The 23,883-nt window shown below is 34.2% G+C and overlaps 2 protein-coding genes across 6 annotated transcripts; one reads left to right on the forward strand and one right to left on the reverse strand.

Moving 5' to 3' along the window:
• Positions 1-6,494: 6,494 nt before the first annotated feature.
• LOC148302862 (glycerol kinase-like) lies at positions 6,495-17,292 on the reverse strand. Of its 3 annotated transcripts, none has more exons than XM_088270930.1 (9): positions 17,240-17,292; positions 16,165-16,405; positions 15,665-15,835; positions 15,154-15,301; positions 13,419-13,555; positions 11,378-11,626; positions 9,443-9,612; positions 8,565-8,700; positions 6,495-7,847 (listed from the first exon to the last, which is right to left on the reverse strand). In XM_088270930.1, exons 1-9 carry the CDS (start codon positions 17,251-17,253, stop codon positions 7,566-7,568), a joined length of 1,548 nt encoding a protein of 515 aa, XP_088127056.1. In that variant the 5' UTR covers positions 17,254-17,292; the 3' UTR covers positions 6,495-7,565. The 3 variants fall into 3 exon arrangements, with proteins under 3 accessions (XP_088127056.1, XP_088127057.1, XP_088127058.1); XM_088270931.1 differs by lacking the exon at positions 17,240-17,292 and adding an exon at positions 16,886-17,102; XM_088270932.1 differs by lacking the exon at positions 17,240-17,292 and adding an exon at positions 16,644-16,766.
• LOC148302863 (uncharacterized) lies at positions 16,676-23,667 on the forward strand. 3 transcript variants are annotated; one of them, XM_088270933.1, is made up of 5 exons: positions 16,676-16,810; positions 18,592-18,648; positions 18,737-18,869; positions 20,299-20,466; positions 22,560-23,667. In XM_088270933.1, exons 2-5 carry the CDS (start codon positions 18,593-18,595, stop codon positions 22,983-22,985), a joined length of 783 nt encoding a protein of 260 aa, XP_088127059.1. In that variant the 5' UTR covers positions 16,676-16,810; position 18,592; the 3' UTR covers positions 22,986-23,667. The 3 variants fall into 3 exon arrangements, 1 of the variants encoding a protein (XP_088127059.1); XR_015838572.1 differs by lacking the exon at positions 16,676-16,810 and having other exon boundaries at positions 18,415-18,648; positions 22,560-23,131; positions 23,444-23,667; XR_015838571.1 differs by lacking the exon at positions 16,676-16,810 and having other exon boundaries at positions 18,421-18,648; positions 22,560-23,131; positions 23,265-23,667.
• Positions 23,668-23,883: the final 216 nt, after the last annotated feature.

Genomic DNA, 23,883 nt, shown 5'->3' on the forward strand with positions numbered 1-23,883 from the left:
CAAAATAAAATAAATAATAAATATTTGTCTTAATAATAAAATCGATTACAAATTAAAATAAATAATAAATATTTTTGCCCTAGCCGTAGCGTCTATCTCCCTTTTCCTATCCAGTTATCCTCCTTGATTTCGTTTCCCAAATAGCAATAATATCCTTCACTTACGTCATCATTCCATAATACATTTCACTCCTCTCTTAGATCGAGGAGCAGGACCAATCTTGCCTATAATAAACGATCAGGTTTACACTACGTCGATCTAATGCAGTGCCCTTTGCACCATTTGGATGCGGATGGGTTCTCAAAGAAAGGGAGAAACTTCGTGGTTTTCTATTCTTATATTATAATACATGTTGTAATATCTACCGGTTTCGCAGCAATACATTTGAAGCGTTTGAAGATGTTTGGCTCAAGACTAGTCAACATTACTTTTTTAACCCCTATCCGCACACAACGGTGCATAGGGCACTGCATCATATCGACGCAGTTTTATCTTGATCGTTAACAGATGAAGGCAAGGTTATCACTCCTGCGCTTCAGGGACCAGCCTAGGGTAATGTTAAATAAATATTTTAGTGTAAAATCACTAATATTTATTTTCGACCTCCCCTGGGAATCGAACCCAGGACCTCCAGCACGATAGCTAAACACGCTAACCATTACATCACGGAGGCGGACATTACAATCAATATGTTCATATTCTGATTTTGAACTTATTTGTTATCTCACTTTGAAAAATATACGAGTGGTTGGCTACTGATTTTCAAATACGTAATTAATTCATCTACCTATCAGTACTTGTATAGTTTGGTGCTTGAAACATTATAATGCATTTAGTCAAAAATACGAGAGCGACAACTGCCTGCGGCCTTTTTTCATTCACAGTTGCGTAACTTAATGATATGTACAAATTTACGGTGGCCATTTAGTAGCAATTTTATTTACGTTTGCATACATGATACTCGTATTACGACACAGAGGTGTTTCCCTTCACTACGCGATTAAAACATGTAAATTTTATCAAGTACCTACGCAAGTCTATAATAATGTATGAAAGACAGCAGCTATCACCCATTTAACCCGTAAGCTGTGGATCGCATCTATTGTCGTTTTTTTATAGAAGTACCGTTGACTGCGGATCGCATGCATAGTCGTTTTTCAATTTTACGTACTCATATCAACACCTATGGATAATTTTTTGCACTTAAATTTGGTTCGAGGCATGGATTAATTAGTTCTCTTTGATTTATTGTCATAAAATAATTTAGTGTCAACTTTATTGTGAATACTTCCGGTCGGCTCGTGCTCCGCAGATACTACAGCCGCGTCTTCTATAAAGTCCGTAAATGTTAATGTTTTTGTGTAAATACACCATAAAAACATAATAAGTAAAGTGCATTGTGTACTGTGAACATCTATGATGGATATCCGAAAGTTTCACTACAAAAAATAGGCAAAAATATGTTTTTTTTGTCAAAAATATTGTAATGTAATATAATCCAGCACGGGACGGAAAGTTTGACACTCGAAATCGAGCAGCTTAGAGGTTAAAAAAAAGGCTGATACACACACAAATGATTTGAGACAAATGAATGGCAGACTATCCTGTTCCTGTAGCAGAAGTCCCATGTCTGTAAGTTTATAATTATGCGCGGAGTTCATGTTCAGCTATGTTTCGAATGGCTAATGAGTACAACTCATGTTTTAGCCAAGTTGACATTATTAATTGCGGAAAATCTGTGTTGAAAAGTCGAATGGTGAGCATATTGTCCTCTCAAGATCTTCAAAAACCATGCTTCTCTGCATTGTATGTATGTCCCTACTAGAATCAACATCACACACATACACACATTCATTAATTTGCTAGATCTACATACACTAAATATTTTGTACTAATCCTTATGTTTCTGTGGTTAACTATAATTGGCTTGTTTATGTATATCTTTAAATTGTTTTGTTTTACATATGGTGCTGTTGTTAACCCAAATAAAAAAATATTGAACAAAAAAATTTTAAAAATGTAAATAAAAATCATTTCCGTTACATAATTTTTTTTTTACATAAATTGTATACATTTATTTAAAGAACAATTACAAACATATTTAAAATATTTTTTGCAAAGATCCACCAAGCCACCTTCTGTGTCTTGTCGGTGGAGTTCTTTTTACATACATTTTTTGTTGTTTTTATCCATTTTAACCTAATATACACACAAAAAAGAGGGAAAAAATTAAGAATATAAATTATTTAACAGTTTCATTCAATTAAATCTTGATCATTTACCCTTTCCTTTATTTTGCCTTTGTTCCATTTTTTATTTTGACCTCTAACCTTCGTTGTACACTCAAATTTTTGGATTTCTATGCAGATGGATGTGCTTTTTAAGCAATTTCGATAGATAAAATTTGAGCGACACGGTAAAATGTGTAGTATTTTATCTTATGTTTACAGATAGAAGATAAGTATATGGTAACACCTTTCGAAATCAGCGCTTACGACCTGTCATAAGCTAATTTAAGTGATTACTTTATGCAAGTGTAACATTGACCATTCTAAACCAGCCTACCTTTAAATGCCTGGACTTACATGTTTTTCTTCTACATCTATGTGAGACATCAATATAAATAACTCATCAGTGGAAACAAGTCAAGAATTTGTGAGCACAAACATTAAGATACCGTAGAACAGGGCTACTAGAACTTTGATGTGTTACTTGAGCGCAGTACAGAAAAAATATTTAGATCTGTATTTGGTCTATAATAATGAACGTATTGACATGATTCATTGTTTCCCTGACAGGTGACACTTATTGTCACGATACATTTATTATTGTAGACCAAATACAGATTTATTTATGTTTTTGTACTGGGCTCAAGTAACACATCAAGTTCTACGGTATATCAAAATATTTAAACCACACCAAAGGGAAAACTTGTTTTCTGTGTTGAGATAGTAAAAATCTTTAAGTTAATCAGCTAAATAATAAACAGCATGGGGTTTTAAGATTTATTTGGTAGAACCTAGTTCACAATAAAACATTGTACAAAAAATTACAAAATATAAGTAAAGATAATAGTTTTGTAATATCAATTTTGCAAAAAATGTTATATTTATAAAGTACGTATTACACAATTCCCTTAGAAATAATTTTAAAAAATGTCTTTTTTACATGGCAAATATTATAAATGAAAAATTGTAATACCACATAATTCAAAGTCACAAAAATATTATGGAAAAAGTTCCATTGTAATAAAAAAAAAAATAACAAAAAACAATATGGCCACTTGGTATCCAATATAACTTATTAAAAATATAAATTTTAAATAGCTTCATATATTTTTAAATATCACAATGATAGACATTTTTAAATGTAGCAAGGATTAAAATCTGAAATATTTTTGTTCCTTTAATGTCTATGGTGTCGGGGTAATGTAAAGGGTTTTGATGCTCTCTGTGTGGATATTGCACACTGTTGATATTCCTACCTTTTAACTCATTCAAATCTGCATGCGATATGTGGTGCGAGTAAAAAAAGGATTGATATCTTAATAAAACAGAAAATGATCACACTTCGTACTAGATTGTTTGTACAAACGGTTTTAGAAAATAGAATGAAGACTAGCACACAAGTCAGACTGTTATCTGCTAGTTTTACTTGATTTTTGCAGTTTATACTAAAAAATAATCTTATATGTAATATGATGGAATAGGAAAATAAACTTTATTTTTTATCGAGTTTCCACATTCTCTTTAAATTAATTATCCTTGTGAATAGATAAGTAAGGAAAAAAAAAACCATGTAGAAAATAATTACATATTATTTCTATTACATAGTATCAATCCATCACATATAATACTGTCATAATTTATTAATAAAGGATACAAATATACTGATGTCTTGCATAGCGTATTTAATTTGTTCCAGGAGCAAGTTCGTTATGTGAAAAGCGTTAACCCGCGTGCACACGGGAGTTTTTAACACCGCAAGGGAAGGGTTAAGAAAAGTCTACCGAGGCCTGTAGGGTCCAATACTCTCGTTCTATCCTTTGCTTCTTGGCTGCTGGCTTCTTGAAAAACATAAGATGATCTGTTTCTCCCTCTTCGTCAACACCTGTCGGAAATAATAGGCAAGGGTGACATTGTAGAGATCGTTGATCCTGTTGGTCTCAGCTGAGTTTGGATAATAGCGTTGGTAAACTCCGGAACCTCTCCCAGTTGGACCAGGATATCCTTGATGGCAGCAGTAAGATTGGTTGATTTCATTGCTCCTTCTCCTTTGAGCTTCATCATGTTGCTGGACTAAAAGTGCTTGGTGCTCTTCTACAATACAGTCCGTTGTGTGAAGCGAGGTTCGCTGTGTGAGTTGCGTAATGGACGAATAGAAAGTTTGTTGTGCGCAATATTTTTTATGCCAGGCATCACTGTATTTAATATGGATAGTGGCATTTATGTATAATTTTTAAAATAAAAAAAATATTTAAAAAATTGAACAACCATAAAAATTGAGCGTGTTAAAGTTATATTTGAAGAAGAAGAAAAAACACAAGAAACTTAACTAATACAATATTGTCACCTGAACATAGAACTATCCTAACTGCATTAAGAAAATTCCATAGGTGAAGCAATTGAACTTTCCAAAGTGAGTTCTCTCAATTATTTAGTAGTATTTTATTTTAAATATTTATGTTTGAATAGTTGCTTTTTTTTGAGTTGAGAACTTTTTGCACAACGAAATCAGTAGCATAAAGATAGCAATACTTGAGTAAAAATCAAATTGTCTTGTATGCTACATGGAATAGATCTGCATTCAGGTGACGAATTGTTATATATAAACATACTATTTTACAAATATCTCATTCACCATTTACCCGTCACCAATATAACATATTCTACTCTAGTGTGTAGATACAATAATAACAAAGTATGTACTCAATAATGAACCAAAAATTAAATAAAACGTAAAAATGGTAATTTGAATAACGGGTTACTATTTGGGAAATACTTATAGTAAACACCGCATAAATACGATGCAATGATGTACCCTATGCATCAATGTATAGAAAGGAGCCAGAAGACAGGCTCGACTGCGACACTGGTGTAGCAGGTTCGATTCCCACCAATTGCAAAGCGAATTCAAGAAATATTTATTTTCAATTGGTATGGGTGTTTGTGATGTATTTTTCACACTTTTCTACCTTCCCTTACCTCACTATCCTAACTGCAGACAAGCCTAAAATAAAACTCTAAAATAGAACCATCAGTGTCATCATCGGTATTTCAACGGCTGCGCTTTTGGCATATCGCTCACTCCTTTCAAGAACGTCATAAATAAAGAAAACTTGATTTCTCAGGAGAACGCTTTTTAAGTTTAAAAATATAATACAATATATAAAAAATAAATAACAAGCCACTCCTTGAACTTTTAACTATGCAACAAATCTTTTTAGGTAAACCTGAAGGTTTTATCTCCATTAGATTTTTTTTTTGCATATTTAAAAAAATAATTAAACAATACCTTTTCTTCAAAATGCAAAAACAACACTTTCTGCCCTGTAGCGGGTAAATATTAAGTTAAAAATATGCCGCTTTTGCTGGGATATAGTACATTTACTGGGCATTCTGAAAACACGCAAAACTGAAAATTGACAATTTTTGATTTATGACGTTCTCAAAAGAAGTGAGCGATATATCAGAATCAATATATCGTTTCTCAACATTCTTACGGTTGATGATTTTTTATTCAATACAACAAAACCACCTCCTTTATGCAAATTTTCAATTATCAGCATTTCATAATAAATAATAATAAAACAAATAAAAATTTATAATAATTTAAAAATTCAGCAAAATTTTATAAAATAATAACAGTGTACAGCCAAAGATTCCAAATATCAAATAAATAATATTGCACAAATACGACATGCTGGAATGTTCGAAATAGTATACATATTTGTGACTAGTGTAGAATTGAAATAATCACACAACATACAACAAATTTCAGAAATCATTTTTGTTTTGAAAATATTAATAACGAGGAATGATTCATCAATAAATAATAAAGTATGCTTAGATTAGTCTTTCGTCAATATTACACACGCGTTTCTCTTTCTTTAGCACCCACATACATAATTGTCAACGCAGGGGCCCTATCAAGATTATATAAATCTAAATTATATATTTCTTGTTATGGAAACAGAAGCAATATTGAATAGTGAACCTCTTATCTATAATGTGATTCATTTGTACATAGTTTTGGCACCTTTATTATTCAAATAAAATGATATTTGGTGCACACATGAACAAAAAATCCTACATAGGATATTTTTTAGGATGAAATATCATCATTGAAATATTTTTTAACCAGGCAACATTGTAAAGAAGAGCCGACACTAGTAGAATGATGTTGTGACATTTCTCTGTGGCGCGACTAGGGTTATACTATCTAGGAGGCATTGGAAATGCCCATAAAAACCATTTAAATCCTGCAATGGCACATTTTTCCTTTTTTTTACAATAGGTTCATGATTTGTTTATTATGTGATAAATTATCTCTAGATTCAATATCAAATAAGTAATGAATCACATTTTTAGGATAGATGTTTGTATTGAAGTTTTTTTTCATTCGCATAGAAAATGGGTACATATTTACAATATTGTGCATTTTTTTATATTACTTTTATTACCATCCATGCCGGAAAATCGAGAGCCTACTTTAATAATAAACCACTATTTTCAAACACGATTTAAAAGCTAAGCTAGTAGTATACTATGGTCAGACGAAAATTTTTAGAATATCACTTTTTCTGTTGCATTCTAACATGGATTCTTCCTTTAATGGAATTCTACACTATTTATTGTTTCGGCATTCACTCTGTGGTAAGACATGATTAAATTATAAATAAAATACTTGTTTTTTACCATTTAAGTACTAATTTCACTATTTTCGGAAGCCTCCATGGTGTAATGGTCAGCACGCTCGGCTACCGTACTGGAGGTCCCAGATTTGATTTCCAGGGGTGTTAAAACAAAAATAAGTGATTTTTTCAGTCTAATATTTATTTAATATTATCCTGGACTGGTACCTGAAGCGGAGGGCTGATCATCTTTCCTTCATGTGTTAACGATCAAGATAACACCCCGTTGCCCTATGCACCATCGGGTCCAGATGAGGGTTAAGAGAATGAGAGAGAGAGAAAGAGAGTGAGTGTTTGTTTCCATGTACGGGTTTGAATATATCGTAATCGTACATTTTTAACAAGTCAATATGTATAATTGTCATTTTTAACAAGTCAATATGTCATACTTCCAAGTTTAAAATCGTTTGGGATTTTTTCAGGGCCATATTAAGCTAGTAAGATATCAAATAGCAATGATCACGTCTTTGTAAAACAATGCACTTGGTCACTTTCTCCTGTACGACTACGATATGAAGTTTATATTCAAACCCGTAGATGGGAGCATCTGTAGCTTTCTAAACTATTCCTAAAAATATAATATAATACATACTCAAGTGGTAAAAACATGTGCTTTATTTATAATTTATTGAATTCTCCGCAACGAGACGCATTATGAGTTGTTGCTGATGCTCCATCCCATGGACCTCTTGAGCGCCTTCTTCCACTGGCTGTACTTGACGTTCCGCATGGCCAGGGTCGTTCTGGGGGTGAAGGTCCGCCCCTCCTTGATGATGAAGGTCTGCGAGGGGTCCCCGTGGCCCACGGCCCACTGGGCGGCCATGGCGGCCCCGAGCGCAGTGCTCTGCGCGAGCCCCGCCTTCACCACGTCGAACCCGCCCAGGTTGGCCTGGGTCTTGAGGAGCAGGTCATTGGTGGTCATTCCACCGTCCACCTGGAAATTTCATTTCATTGTGACTATTATTACTTAACATGGTGATAAAAGTCTTTTTAATTTTTAACTTTTCGTCTCACCAATAGATGTCTCTAGTGAAGATCTAGTGATTCAAGAATAATGTTTCAAAATTGGTTCATATATATAGAACTTCCAAGAATTTGAGTAGTGCGGTTGTCGATTATGGGTAGAATTGGTGAATGTTACACGTGTGTAAAGTGATCACTTAAACCACCCTATGACAGTCGTCAGCCCTGTAAATGCCCATACTTCCATATTCTTCTTCATCTTTGATGAGATGTCAAAAAATAAGATAAAAGTCTTTTTAAAAATTTTAACCGCCCTACCTGCAGGTAAATTTCCGAGAAACTAAAAAAAAATCACCTTTTTTTTCTACAGAACCATGAAAACAATGCTTGTTGTATACATTCCTGACAAAATTTTATCATTTTAATAATAGCAATTATTGTTAGTATATAAGGACATTTTGTAAATATTTTTAGTCAGTGTTTGATAATGTCCTAAGAAGACGAAACGCGTCACGTATTAACATATACATAAATAAATGTAGAATTCAATCCAACAAACCTTTATTTTGTTTTATTTTGGATATATTACCCAACAATTCAATTAAGAAAAAGTGATATTTAACAAGTAAAACCAAAATTAAAAACAAAAAACAAAAAAAAAAAAACTTTATATGAACGGTTAGTTTACCTTCAAACTGTTGATTTTCAGACCGCAGCGTTCACTCATGACATCTATTATATCCTTGACTTGGAAGCAGATGGCTTCCAGAGCAGCCTTCACAATATGGCGAGCTTCCGTGTCTTCCGATATACCCGCTATCACTCTGCAATCAAAGTACACATTAACTGAAGGTTTTTTTTTTTATTCGAATCAACCATAAATGCTACCTAAAACTCACACATGAAACGTATGAAGTATATAATGTATATAAATATGTATACATAGGGCTTTTTTTCCATATAACGCGGTGGAGATATTGGTATATTGGTATATATTGGAGATATGGCACTTTTCTCTCCATCGTTTAGGTGGTCTTCCTGGGGGTCTGATCCCGCTTATGCATATTGTTATGAATATTTAAATTATAATTGAATATTCTTGTTTTATTAAGTTCTGGGACCTTTTCCGGGAGTTTGTAGGTGAGTTCCGGAACCTTTGTTGTTTTAAAAAAGCCCTGTATACACAAAAATACAATCAAATAAAATCTAAAAGAATTGTCGAATCGTATCTGACTAAATTTGCTTATACTAAGGAATACTGCTGTATATTAACACATTTTGGATGGGTGTTTTTTACACCTGTGGAGTGCCTGCGACGGGATATGATAATTATGCATATTTGGTTAAGACCTTAACAAAGATATTGGTATATAATATTCATATAAAAACGTTGGATATTCCTTCTTTTCTGCCTTTGAAATGAGGCCGGCGCAGAAGGTAAGAATACCCTTCCCAACCTTAAGCATCAATCGACCGAACGGGTAGAAATATCTTCCTCGTCCGAAGTGTGTTATAAAACAATTTGGATTTTCGACAAAGAAACAAAAATTAATGATAAAATTGTACCCGCGGGCATCACTTTGCCAATATGGTGCAAACAGGCCGCTGAACGCAGGTACAAACACCACAGATCCAACTTCGCTAGTTTCTTCAACGATGGCCTGGGTGTTGGCGAGGTCATCGAGAATTTCCAAGTTTAGCCGAAGCCAATCCAACGCTAGGCCCGCAACCGCCACCTGAAATATGCAAACATATCATAGCTTTTATCTCCATTTTTCTCTATGCTGCTGAAACATGGACCATAAAAACAGCAGAAAAGAGAAAAATTGACGCTTTCGAAATGTGGTGTTGGAGGCGCTTGCTCCGAATTCCATGGACACCTAGACGCACCAATGAGTCCATTCGCTAGAAACTACGCTTGGATGGCTTGATTCTGGCCAATTTCTGTACCCGACGGCTTCTCCAGTTATGTAACGAGGATAGCCTGGAACGACTGGTTGTGATCAGTAGCCTGGAGGGGAAGAGAGGGAGAGGAAGATCTCCACACGATGGACCAATCAAATTAAGGCAGCAACAGGCACCTCGGTGGTTGGAGCGCTACGCGCAGCGCAGTCAAGGGATAACTGGAGAAGGTGTCTCATGGTGATAGCCGAATGATCTAATCCATCATTAAGTAGGCAAAAATACTGTTAACGTGTTCGGTCCTGAGTTTCTGAGGGCTTAAATGTATCTGGGGAGTGATTTTTAAAAAAAAATTGTTTTGTGTTAACATATTTTCCTAAATAAATTTCAAAAATATATATACCAGTAAACATGATTCATATCAAAATTATCCATGTTTTATTTCATGAGTTTTCTATGACAGCATCATTATGATGACGTCACACAAAAATTGTTAAAAATAAAATGAAAAAGATAATATAAAGCAGTGGTCTCCAAACTCAATAAGGATATGAGCTACATTAAAAAATTGAACTTGTCTGGTGAGTTACCTATACCAATTCCCTCTTTATGGTTCTATCGGCTCATATACCACACATAATATTTTCATATCAGTTTTAATAAATTAAAACATCAAATTAACAATAAAACATAAAATGTGTCCTTTAAATATTTATTTATAAACAAAACAATAAATGAAAATATGTATGATTAAAAATAAACTTCATAATAAAATTTACTAGGCAAATTTAATATCCTACGCGAGCCACCAAAAAGCCTCAGCAAGCTACTGTTAGCTCATGAGCTACCGTGTGGCGATCACTGATCTAAATTGAGGGTTTAGTGTTCAAATATAACCACAGATGGCAGTACAAGTGCCATTTTAGAAATACAAGGAAATTGAGGAAAGTTTTGTTTGGATGACCATGTATGGATAACTCCCGGACAGGCGCCGTGGCATAGTTGGGTATACACTCAACTGGGAAACTGGCGTTGCGGGTTTAATTCCAGGTAAGTGCAAAATAAATTCAGGAAAGATTTATTTTAAATTAGTCTGTGTGTTTGTGATATATTTTTCACATTTACCTTCCATTTCCTCCTACATTTACCATTCATATCATCATATTTTACTTTTAACCTCCGAGATGAATACTCTCTGTTCCATAACCAGAAACATATTGCGAGACCGAGTAAGAAATACCGACATCCGGAGCATGTGTAAGACGGAGGATATCGTGAGGTGGGGATGACAACGAAGGCGATACTGCAAGGAACATATAAACAGAATGTCAGAAGACAGACTTTGCCCTCCAAGGCAACCCTGAAGGACGTAGACCCCCAGGCAGACCTCCGAAAAGATGGAAAGACAAGCTGGGAGTCAACATCCCAAAAGCTACAAGCGGAGGCACAAACAGATCCTTAGGATCTAGAAAAAGAAGAAGAAGAAGAAGATATTTTACTTTCTTATTATCCTACCTGCAGACAAGACTCTATTAGAGGCTTTGCGGGTTATTCCTTTAAAAAAAAAGGGTTAATGATCAAATGATGGAATATCCTCACCGATCCTTCTAGAGCATAGCAGGGCGGGACCTGCGGCCCCAGCTGGTACGCCACGGTGGTGAGCAGCTCGTCCGTGCTGAGCAGGTGGCTGGTGCCGATGTTGTAGAGGATGAAACAGCCCGTCCCGTAGGTGGCCTTGGCCTCCCCCGGCTTCATGCACTGCTGCCCCAGCAGGGCGGCTTGCTGGTCCCCCAGACACCCGGCGACGGGGATACCTTCGCACGGACCACTCAAAATCGGACCATAGACCTGGGAAAAAGTCCACATTAACACTCTGTAATAGAGTGCCAATGAATAATGGTCGAGTAGAAATGCGATGACTGACTATTCTCTGTAAATGTCTTTGCACTATTCCGCGTCTGTCACTAAATACTAATCCCTTTCACTGCCTACACTGGGGAACTTCTAGAAAATTTGGTGACGGATTTACAAACTTGTATTTATTTAGATTGGCAGTGACAGGTATATTAAAAGCTTTTAAATGTAAATTCACAGTACAATTTTATATTGTTTCACATTTTCAATAAATTTGCAACTTAGTTTTTAAAAAAATTGCTTTGCAAGAGCAGATTTGTCAGGAAGCCTAGATGCTTCTGTATCAGATCTGGGCATGCGGTGGGACAGCTTTCAATAAAAATTAATACATTGTTTGCAGGAAACACTTCAGGGTGGGGACTGACAAGAGCATTGTGTCGTAACGTCGCTCGCGGCGACCATCTGAATATGGATGGAGCACTCCAAACGATGTAATAATAGTAATAATAATAATTTTGGATGATTTATATAGCGCCATTTTCGTAAAATACTACCTCAAGGGCACTTATACAGATTAGGATTATAATATGAAAATGATAATGACAGTTTATAATGATAGGAAAATTTCGTCAATCAGCTGTACTGACTATACGAATGCTCGCATCGTAACGTGTTACATTACGAAGAAATGACTCCGGTCAGTCTCCGCCATAAAACAAGCAACTAAAACTACACATAGCAGTAGGTTTTTATTTATTTATTTATTTGGCAGCCACCCAGTGAAAGGATGTTTCTGATAGTGTCAAGTATTATTTTTATTTACAAACAAAATAATAATAGAAAATAATATTTTATTTATTGTTTCGGCATTAACTTTGTGGTAAGACATGTTACAATGATTAAAGAAAACACTTCGTTTTTTACCACTTGAGTTTTATTATAGACTACATGTTTCAGAAGTTAAACTTCCATCATTCAGGTCTGTATAATAACATGTAGTCTATAATAAAACTCAAGTGGTAAAAAACGAAGTGTTTTCTTTAATCATAGAAAATAATAATAATAATTAATAAAAAACATTCATAGTTTAAATGTGTTAAGTTTTATTATTTTAGAAATTATGCCGGCAATTCTAAAATTAGGTTCAGAAAGAAGGGTGGATACTTGGGTGGGGAGTTGGATTCCTGCCCGTGCTAAGCTATTTAGAAAATTCTCCTTCTCTGTTGTGAGCGGACACTGACACAGCATCCCCTATATCTTGTCCACATTCGCAATATGGTGTGATGTAACACACTTTATCTTATAGAGATGCACAGGCAGTGAGCAGTGCCCAGACCTTAGGCGACATAACATCATCACAGTACACAACCAATGTTTTCCATTCATATTGCCCAGACGTTGAATAATTGGTAAATCAAAAAAGCATAAAATGAACTGTTTAAGGCCCAGAATTCGTGAAGTCGCTTCATTCGCCCGGCGACTACCGCGAGGTGACATGTCTCTTCACTCTCAATTTTTTTAAAGAATATATTGGATATTTTATTGTTATTTCCAATATATGTAGAAAAATATTTTTTTCCTCCCTACCTTTCAATAACTCTTTTCATTCAAAACCATATGATTATTTTGAAAGAAAAAACTAATTTTTTCATTGCGAAATCGGTGTTTTAAGAAAAAAAATAATTGCGTAAAATGTTACCTGGATTTAGAAAAAAGTAAATTGCGATTTAACGTATGTTGGACCTTAACCAATAGTCACATGGTACAAGGCATGATAATATCATACCTCGGAACTGGAACGTATCTCAGGAAGTAGAGAGGGTGGTACATCGAAAAAATCGAGAAGTTTATTATCCCACTTCAGTGTTTGTATGTTCATCAACATTGTCCTGGACGCATTTGTGACATCGGTGATATGCTTACCTAAAAATTGCAAACATTAGAGCAAAGTACATAAGATTATATATTGTGGGATAATTACTACAACTTCAAAACCCTTATCAGCACCCCAATGGTGCATTATTAGCATAAACACAGTGTTATTCTTGATCGTTCACACATGAAGGAAAGGCGATCAGCCCTAAACTTCAGGTACCAGTTCAGGGTAATACATATTGAATAAATATTAGAGTGAAAAAATCACTTATATTTATTTGACCCCCCCCTGGAAATTGAACCCGGGACCGCCAGAACGGTAGCCGAGTGTGCTGACCATTACACTACGGATGCGGACAAAATTTATATTATACTAAGGATCTTTTTTTAAGGACTTTGGATAATGGAAGCAAGTTATACAACTTTATTGCATAATTTGACCAAAAAAAGGTACATACTGTAGAACGGGGCTACTTGAACATTAATGTGTTACAGCCCAGTACAAAAAAATATTTAGATCGGTATTTGGTCTACAATAATGATCGTATCGACATGATTCATTGTTTCCCTGACAGGTGAAACTTTGTCACGATACGTTCATTATTGTAGACTAAATACAGATTTATTTTTTTTTTGTACTGGGCTTAAGTAACACATCAAAGTTCAAGCAGCCCCGTTCTACAGTATGTATTAAGTTTTGTTGATGTGTTTTTGTGTGTTGGATCTTGAAGTTCTATGTGTATTTCCATAAAGTGTTTTAATATTAGAAACCTGAAGTGTTTCCCTTTAATTATTTCAACATCTGGATAGCTCTTATCACTCAATGTTAAATTAATGAGCGTTAAATAGATAGCTAACATATTATATTACAGAGCTTAATCATGGAAAATGTGTTATCTTTTTTATCTCTAGTATGGATAAAAGGGATTATACACTTAATGTAATGTATATATGATAATATGATGAAAAAAATATATGCAGTGAAACTTCTATGTATCGTTTTTCAAGGAGCCTATTGAAATGAACTGTGAATGCGGGAAAACAATGAATGCGGGATTAAGTCGTTAATACAGAAGGAGATACAATCGAGTAAAGCTGTAATATAGTAGTATGGATTGTTTGTTTACCACTACACTACCATTTATTTTATACAAATATGAGGGGAGGGGGGGTGGGAGGGTAGACCATAGACATATACATAACAAATAATGCCGCCAATAATTTAGCAATGACACCAACATTAAAATAATTCCATCGTTTCTGTGACGTCATTCATTGCCAACTTACGAAAATAACGTTTTTTCGAAGGCAAATTTTCTAAAAGAAAATGATGAATAAAAATATTAATTATATCGTCTATTATAAACACTGCACGAGTCTAATACAATCCTTTATAGGTTGAGTATGTTCAATTAAATATTCCTCCCGTCTGACAAAGATCCATTCCCAACTTTTTCTACAGTAAATATTTGACAAAAAGTCGACCACATTATTTCCATGGCAGTGAATCATTTTCAGCATTATTGTAAGCATTTTTTTAGATGACCAATTAATATAAGAAGGATGCTTGGCATCGGTCTGAGAGACTGTAGATACCGGGGTAAATAATCACAGATATGTTTTGTAAAAACTAAATTAAAATTTACCAGTCAAATTCCATAATAACCACGCGTCAACATTTCCAAACAAGCATCTGTCTTCTTCAACGGCCTTTCTCACGTCTGCAACATTCTGCATTAGCCAATTTAGTTTTACAGCACTGAAGTATGTTGCGATTCGCAGACCGCAAAGTGGCTAAAAAAAAAGAAAATAATACTGATAATTCAACAACCTGTCCAGGAGTTTTATACTCATGTTTATACAACAACAAAAAAAGTATTTATTTGTCTTCTTCTGTTAGTGTCATGTCAGGTCCCCCTGACGTCGACTATCACTTGAGAGTAATTGTCCCTATCTCGGGCAGCTCTTAACAGCGCCTCGACGGTGTTGACCCCCATCCAATCTCGTATATTCCCGAGCCAGGAGATCTGTCTTCTGCCCACACCTTATCGACCCTCTATTTAGCCTTTTATGGTTAGGTGCAATAGCTCGTACTTCTCTCCTCTCAGCACATGCCCAGATATGATGATATATTTATAAATATATAGTTCTATTTACCTTCAAGAAATTTTCATTGCTGTTGTGAGGCACCTTAGACATTAAGGTATCTATGGTAGAAGTAGTTCTATTGTCTAGCCACAAGATGGCATTATATAAGGGTTTGCCAGTGTACTTGTCCCAAACTATTGTGGTTTCTCTTTGATTAGTGATGCCAATCGCTACAATATCCTGAAATATCAATGGAAGTAGATTAAACATATTTTTAAGAAATGAAATAAATGAAATGATTGCACTGAAATTAAGTCCATAGTTTTATCAAGTGAATTGACTGTACATAGATTTTCAATACTAGCATCAAAGGAGTTAAAATATGTATTGTTTACATTATGCTTTTTTTATTTCAGAAAAATACCCCATGAGGGATATAAATAATAAATGAATAAAAATATTCATAATTTACAAAATAATATTTTTATTAATTTTTTTTTACAATTTTTACTTAAAAATTTACTACACTGCAAAACCCAATCTACTAAATTCCAATATAAATATTGTACCTTGGCTGATCCTCCCAGCTCCTTCAGTTTTTCCATAGCCCCTTTTATGCACTCCTCTACGACTGACAGAATCAGCATAGGATCTTGTTCCACCCATCCTTCCTGGGGCTTTAATTGTGCTAACTCTATCTGATGATAAGTAACTACCTCGGATGATCCTACTTTAAATATTATAAACCTAGCACTCGATGTTCCTTCATCTATGGCACCGACAAGAGGCCCCAAGGATGACATTTTAAATCTGAAATGAAATTTATAAATCTGTTATCTATGGATTATTACAAAATATATTCTAAATTTAAAAAATATTTCTTCCCCAACCCAAGCCTTCATAGAGGGCACTGCATTGAAATAATGCAGTATAAAATGTTTATTATACAAATGTGGTGATCAGTTCTGCATTTCAGATTTAAGATTGCAATATATTTTAAAAGAAAAACAGAATAGCATCAATGGCTAGAGTACTCGAAGTTCCATACCTGTATTCATTCAAGCTTGTGCATTAACATTGACTTTTCTCAAGGTTCTGTAATTTTAAGTGTATGAACTGTTCCGCCGTACCAAGGTTCAACGAGATAAATTGAACCAAAGTTGAATATTCACAATAATGCCCTTTGTCAGCAAGAAATTCTTGTGAAAAATTAACGTAAGTAATAATTTTATTTTAAATAAAGCGAAAAAACAACGAATTCAGCTAGTAAATATTAACAAAATCACTTACATAACGATTTGAAACGAAAGACCCGGTGATAATACTTATCTAATAGCTGGGAATACAATTTTATTTTTCAACAATATGTATCAGTTCTGACTGACAGATACAACGTTCGCGCCGTTAATTTATTTTCATATATAACACCATATTATATCACTGATTAATTCTTATTTAAATTCAATAATCAATCAAGGATAAAAACTGCCGATTTTATACAGCGCACACGGCAAATGACATTACGAAAATGTGTCAATGTTTTGACAGCTTTGCACTATGCACTTGGCGCTCAAATTTAGCAGGTTTCCAGCAGGTTAATAAATATGCTGGTTCAAACTGTGCTCTATCTACTCCTTGTTGTACCTATACTTGTTCATTTCTGCGCAAAACGTCACGGGCTAACTTGTCAATTGGAGATAAGTACTTACATAGTTGAATATCAAAAAATACTATTTAGTTGTCATTTGTTGCATAATGTACTCAGAAATGTGCAAATAATTTTTACGACTGAATTCATAAGTATGGCCTAACATGATATTAATACTAAAAAAGTAGTGTGTGCATTTTTTTCATTCATACAAAATCAATACTCAAATACGTAAAAACCTACAAATGAGAACTTTATAAATAATTATTTTGTTGAAGAATATTTCATACATTAATTTAATGAAATAACATACCTTGATTTATCATAAATTTATGAACTCTTTTAAAACACTTTGGTGAAGGCTCTTGATATTTTAAAGTCTTATCAATGAAATCTCTTATCGTAAACGAGGATTAAGTTTTGAAAGATTCTTGACATCAAAGTTCAAATAAAATACATGGAACGTTCAAATGTTTATAAAGAATATTAGAAGGCATTTTACGTAAACCAAAAACCAATATTAAGATATTTTATCCCTCAATGAGTTTTGTTGGAAAACATGACCAGAAACGTGATATTGAAAAATAAACGAAAATTATACATTTAACTTTTTTATGACAATGATACTTATGAATGATTTCATAATATAATTTGGTACAGTTATAATTAGATTAGAAATGAAATCATCCTCTTTTCACATCCAAATGGTTCATACTAGCACATCATTGGATCGACGCGGAATTAATAAAATGAAGGCAGGGTGATCTGAAGAGCTTTCCAGGACATTTTAAAGGAGTGGAATTTGTAGAGGATATGGAGGAATTTGAGAGATAATTTATGCAATTATACGATATGCAACTAAATCGAGGTTAATGATTTTTTAATTAGTATTTGATAACCAACAGGGTATTTCCTCACGTAGAGCGCTTTATGACTATTTAACTTTTCATATGGCTGTTCCTCATAATACTTACCAATTGTACCTAACTTGTCATTTTAAAAAAATGCTTTCACCGCGTCACATCTTTGCCAGCATTGAAATTAATTTTGTGAAATAGGAGGTTGGGTGATTACAAAAAAATCTTGTTTAGAACTCATTGCTACGGCACACCAACGATATTCTTTCTAACCATGTTGACAGTATTTTTCTACCTTGTTGTCTGTGGTCAGTACTGTCACTTGTATACAAATTGGTTAGTCTTTGGTCACTTGATTGTCATTATTGTTTAGTTTTAACAATATTTTTCCCGTGTTTTTTTTTAACATGTAGGAGTTTAAAAAAAAAATCGCGTCGTTAAGATTTTGCACACGATAAGCATTTACAATATAGTTCCTGTTTTTCTTATAGGATGTCAAAACGGACAAGCTTGTCTCAGTTAGAGACCTTAATCGCATACATGGAAAAGTTTGTAAAATTCAGATACTTGAAAACATTTGAATAAAATATAAACACAGGTTATTTTATACCTTGCTAATATTGTATTATTTGTTAGAAATGGCGATTTAAGTAAACCTTCCCACGGCTTGTTGGGCCGTCAAGCATCCTGGCAGAAATGGAAGAATCTCAGCTCGATTCTCAACAGTGACACCAGTGGCTCTAGGAAGACGCCGGAAAAATGGAAGAAAGTGCGTATTTTTACCTTAATTGTACATTAATTTCATGATATAATATATTAGAGCATTGTTCCGCAAAGGGTGTACCGTGGTGGTTAGTTGGTGTGCCGCGGAAAAAAGTCTAATTTTTGAAAATAACACCATTGCTCCACGCTTTGATTGCCTGTGCTCAGTTAAGTAGGCTCACATTTGCATTAAACATAATATGTTAAATATGTAACTATAAAGGCAGAGACTGACCGGAGCATTTCGTCGTAACGTAACACGTTACGATGCGAGCATTCAGGCAGTCAGTACACCGAGCGCCCCATCCATAGTTTCGGATGCTCGGTGATGCTCGTCGCGAGCGATGTTACGACGAAATGCTCCGGTCAGTCTCCACCTTGATATGGTAAATATGCACCTCTGAAATTTCTTAATTTGGTAGATGTACCGTGAATAGAAAAAATTTGCAGAACACTTTATCAAAGTACAATTATCTGAGTAACCCTGAACGAAGCCGAAATATTTAGTTTATAAAAAACATCTCCATTATAACTGGGGCAGTATGGCAAATAAAAATATTTTTAGTTTGAAACGCACTATCCCAATGAATTGTAAAAAAAAATTAATTTGTAAAATGTATATTTTTTACCATAAAAGATTATGATAATCTTAGTAATATTTGTGCAAAAGTGTACAAATTTTCACCAGTCCTCAAAGTTTTTTTAGAACCAATTAATCAATATGGTCAAAACAAAATAATAGTGATGACTGTTGAAAAAATAACAGAATTGATAGTAAATATGTACTTACCTTTTTTAACACGTCATGGGGGGTACCAGTGACCTCAATCAAGAGCTATCTATATTCAAAATGCTTCAACTATGGAACCCATCATCAAATAAAAAAAATTAAATAAACTAAATACATTATATTATTGAAATACATTGAAATGAAGTTCACCAAAAAGTTTTTTTTGTGAATTTCAAAATTGACAAATTTTAGCGTTTAGGCTTTTAACGTGTTAAAAGTTTCTATTAATTCAGATTTCTTTTTTTATTTCATTAAAATTTTTGTCCACACTGCATTTAGTAATAATTTCTACTTTTTTATTTTTTTTTACAAAAATGTTAATAATATTAGTATACTCACCGTGGTCGGCAATACAAAAAATAATCAGAAAACTTCTCAGTTCTTCTGTTACTCTTCTCTTCTTTGGTCCAACGTCTTTACCACTTGACGCCGCCATTATATGGGTCTTGAAATTGTCACGATAGTGAAATATATGGAATATGATACGAACTACGCACGGTGAAATGTTCTTTTAGTGGTTTTGTGCACACTTGAAAAAAATGTGAAATGCTCCGCGGGCCGCAAACCCGGCGGGTTGGCCACCCTTGCTTTAAATATTAATAATATTGAGAATATAATAATTTCTCTTGAATGCTGTTTGCCGAAGGTCTGGGCGGATTCAAAGAGCAAAGCAAAGAAAAAGGCTTCAGTCATATTGCAGTCTCGCCTCGCAAGGTCCGACTTGCATTTGAATTCCATGGAGGACAGAATTCTTTCCCTGATGGCTTCTTGGCCTTCTGACGTTGAAAAAAAAGAGGACAATGAGCTTGACCAGGTATTTATCTTATTATTATTGAAAAGAATTATTTTAAAATAATTATTTCCAAAATAATTAAAAGAAGCTGAGGAAGACCGAGGAAAACTTGGCACCATCAGGTATGTCAAATACTTGGGTCAGGAGTCGTAATAATCGTCGGGTATGTATGAGGAGGTTCATGAATGTAAAAGAGGCAAAGAATGTTTGCAAAGACAGAATGGTGTGGCGTTCGATTCTCTCTGCCTACCCCTGTGGAGAAGCGGCGTGATGGTTAGTTAGTTTTAGAATTATTTCAATGTTTATGTAACACTCATTGTAAAAAGTTTCAAATAATTTTGTGAGATACCCAAATTGTATGTCTTTACAACATTTTCAGTGTGTCCAAATATGTTGTAAATAAATTAACTTGTCAGTGTGTCCAAATATGTTGTAAATAAATTAACTTTGTAACAAATTATAAGCTATAAATAAAAAAAAGGATATTTTTTCCCGTTTCTCGAGTAAGTGAATATTATCCAGGATTAGGTCCGCCTCCGTAGTGTAATGGTCAGCACGCTCGGCTACCATTCTGGAGGTTCCGGGTTCGATTCCCAGGGGGGGTCAAATAAATATAAGTCATTTTTTCAATCTATTATTTATTCAATATTACCCTGGACTTGTACCTGAAGCGGATGGCTGATCACTTTTCCTTCGTGTTGACGATCAAGTAACACTGTGTTTATATAATGCCTTATGCACCATTGGGGTGCGATAAGTGTTTGTATTGAAATGAATCCAGGATTAGAACCTCACATACAAAAGAGTTTCTGATTAATAAAAAGCTTCTCTCATCCCATCATAGATGTCTACAGTGAAATTCTAGTTAATTCAAATAGTTTTTTTCGATATTTAATCAATTTAATTAGAAGTTCCAAGAATTTGAGTAGTGTGGTGGTCAATCATGGGTAGAATTGGTGAATGTTCCACGTGTGTAAAGTGATCACCTAAACCAGCCTATGACGGTCGTCAGCCCCGTAAATGCCCAGACTTCCACATTCTTCTTCATCTTTATTGAGATGTTAAAAAATAATTACATGTCTTGTTTATTTTATTTGTCGAGTGCTGAGAATCGATATATCGACTCTGGTAACTTTGCCAAAAGCATGGCCATCGATAAACCTATGATGACTCCAGTGTATTTTGGCAATTAAGCAGGAACATTTTGTTGCAGTGTGCGTATTTCTAAAGTTTCTTATTGTCAATAATATGCACAAATAAACAAATTTAACTGATTTTAGTGAAAAATAGAAATACTTTTTTGTAAAAAGTTAATGTTTGATTTTACAATATTGGATTCCTACAATAGTGATGTTGAAAGCGCACGAAAATGTTTGTTATACGCGGTGAAAGGGCGTTCCGGCACTTATTTTCACGATTTTTATTTAAAATTTCAAAATCAGTTAGAAGAAACAATATTTACGCTTACATAATTGCAATCTATATTTATATAATACACCAAAATGATAAAATATGATATTGTAATGAATATTTAATTTTTTTTATAGTTAAGAGCTTGGAAGTAAGTTCCGAGACCTTGTTTAATAAAAGCCCTGGCTATACTCAAAGTAGTGATAGTGACGATGAAATTAGAATATGAATCAATTGGAGGATGTGTTTCAATATTGAAAACTCCAAGGACTATTATCTGATATCAAAGACATTGAAATTTTGAGTTTCAGTATCCTATGTTTATAATATGTATCTTTATAAAATTAATTAACTTTGTTTTCAGCACTTTTTTTATTAATACAATTTATCCTACCGGTTTCGACAATACCTTGTCGTCATCAAGGTTTATTTTAAATCAAAAGCATTAAAACACTCTCACCAAAAACTTCCACACACTCCATTAAAATCCTAAATGTTATTTTTATTATTCATTGCATAGCAACCCTAAATAACTACTGTATTAATTAATAAAAAAGTGGTGAAAACAAAGTTAATTAATATTGTAAAGATATTATAAAATGTGCCACAAAGTATCTGCGGAAAACATTCAAGAAATCCTATGTTTATGCTAATAGAATATGTACTACTGTCTTTTTTTAAATATAAATTCACTTTTTTTCTAGGAATTTGAACCCGCATCATTGGATGATGGATATGAAATGCTCCACGAAGATCCTGAACCATCTCCGATACCTTCTCCACAACCTCATCAGCAATGTACAAAAGCACCACACCACTCTTCTCTACAGCCGGCTCCTCAGACACCGACATATCCATCCCCACAGCCGCCTTCCATGAAGGAATCACACGCATCTCGTCACAGATTTAAAAGGAAAGAAAACATGTCTTCTAATAAAGTAACAAAAAGCTTTATTGAAATGCAAAGAAATCGATTGAAAATAGACACTTTAAAAGAGGAAAATTACCACCGGAGAGAGTTGCGAAGGCTGGATTTAGAGGAGAAAAAAAATGAAAATTTCGAGAGACTCTTAGGGCTAATGGAACAGAGCTTGCCACACCTTATAAAATTATGCAACAATTCGAGGTAGCAGTGATGTTATTAAGTATTGAGAATCATTTACATAATAGAACTACTCCTACAGCTTAGAAAAATAAACATCTTAGATAAAGGTGACAGAGACATAATTGTTATGTACATTTAAATTATATTTTTAAATTATGATAGTCTACAGCAGTGGCGGACCTACCCTACCGTTGCGTGGCAACGAGGATAGCCTGGAACGACTAGTTGTGATCGGTAGCCTGGAGGGAAATGAGAGTGAGGAAGATCCCCACACGATGGACCGATCAAATTAAGGCAGCAGCAGGCACTTCAATGGTTGATGCGCTACGTGCAGCGTAGTCAAGGGATAACTGGAGAAGAGTCATTGCTTCTGCAAGGGTCACAACCCTCAGCAATGAGGAATAAGACGGAGAAGAAGATTTTATTCTGAAAAATAATGGGCTTGCCTTGCTGGTAAGCCCTGGGCATGCCACTGGTCTACAGGTACCAACCCTAATGTATGGAAGTGAAGCATGGAGGTAGCAAAAGAAGGATGAAATTAAACAGAATGCAGTCGAAATGCGATCTTTCAGACGTAAAAAAGAAAATGATGAGTTTGTTTGAATATTCATACTATGTATGGTACATAAAACATGATTTTTAATTGTATCTGCCTTCTAAATTAGTCCACCTGTTATTGTTAATTTGTTGATAAATTTTTGCCTCTATTTCACAAATTTTTTTATTATTATTTAAATTGAATAAGATAATATTTCCTTATTTGGTATATGTATATTGGAACCTTTCATAATAAGTCATTCGCATAGCAAGGAAAAAAACTGAAAAAGTTGCTCCTATAACGAATTACAGAGAAAGGGTTTTTCCCTTTTTCACAACTTTACTTGTGATCCGGGACTTTTCAAAAAATAATTCGCTTAACGAGT

The sequence above is a fragment of the Brachycentrus maculatus genome, unplaced genomic scaffold (assembly GCF_059751285.1).
Source record: "Brachycentrus maculatus isolate JH-2025_06_01 unplaced genomic scaffold, ASM5975128v1 h1tg000404l, whole genome shotgun sequence".
Classification (NCBI taxonomy): Eukaryota; Metazoa; Arthropoda; class Insecta; order Trichoptera; family Brachycentridae; genus Brachycentrus; species Brachycentrus maculatus.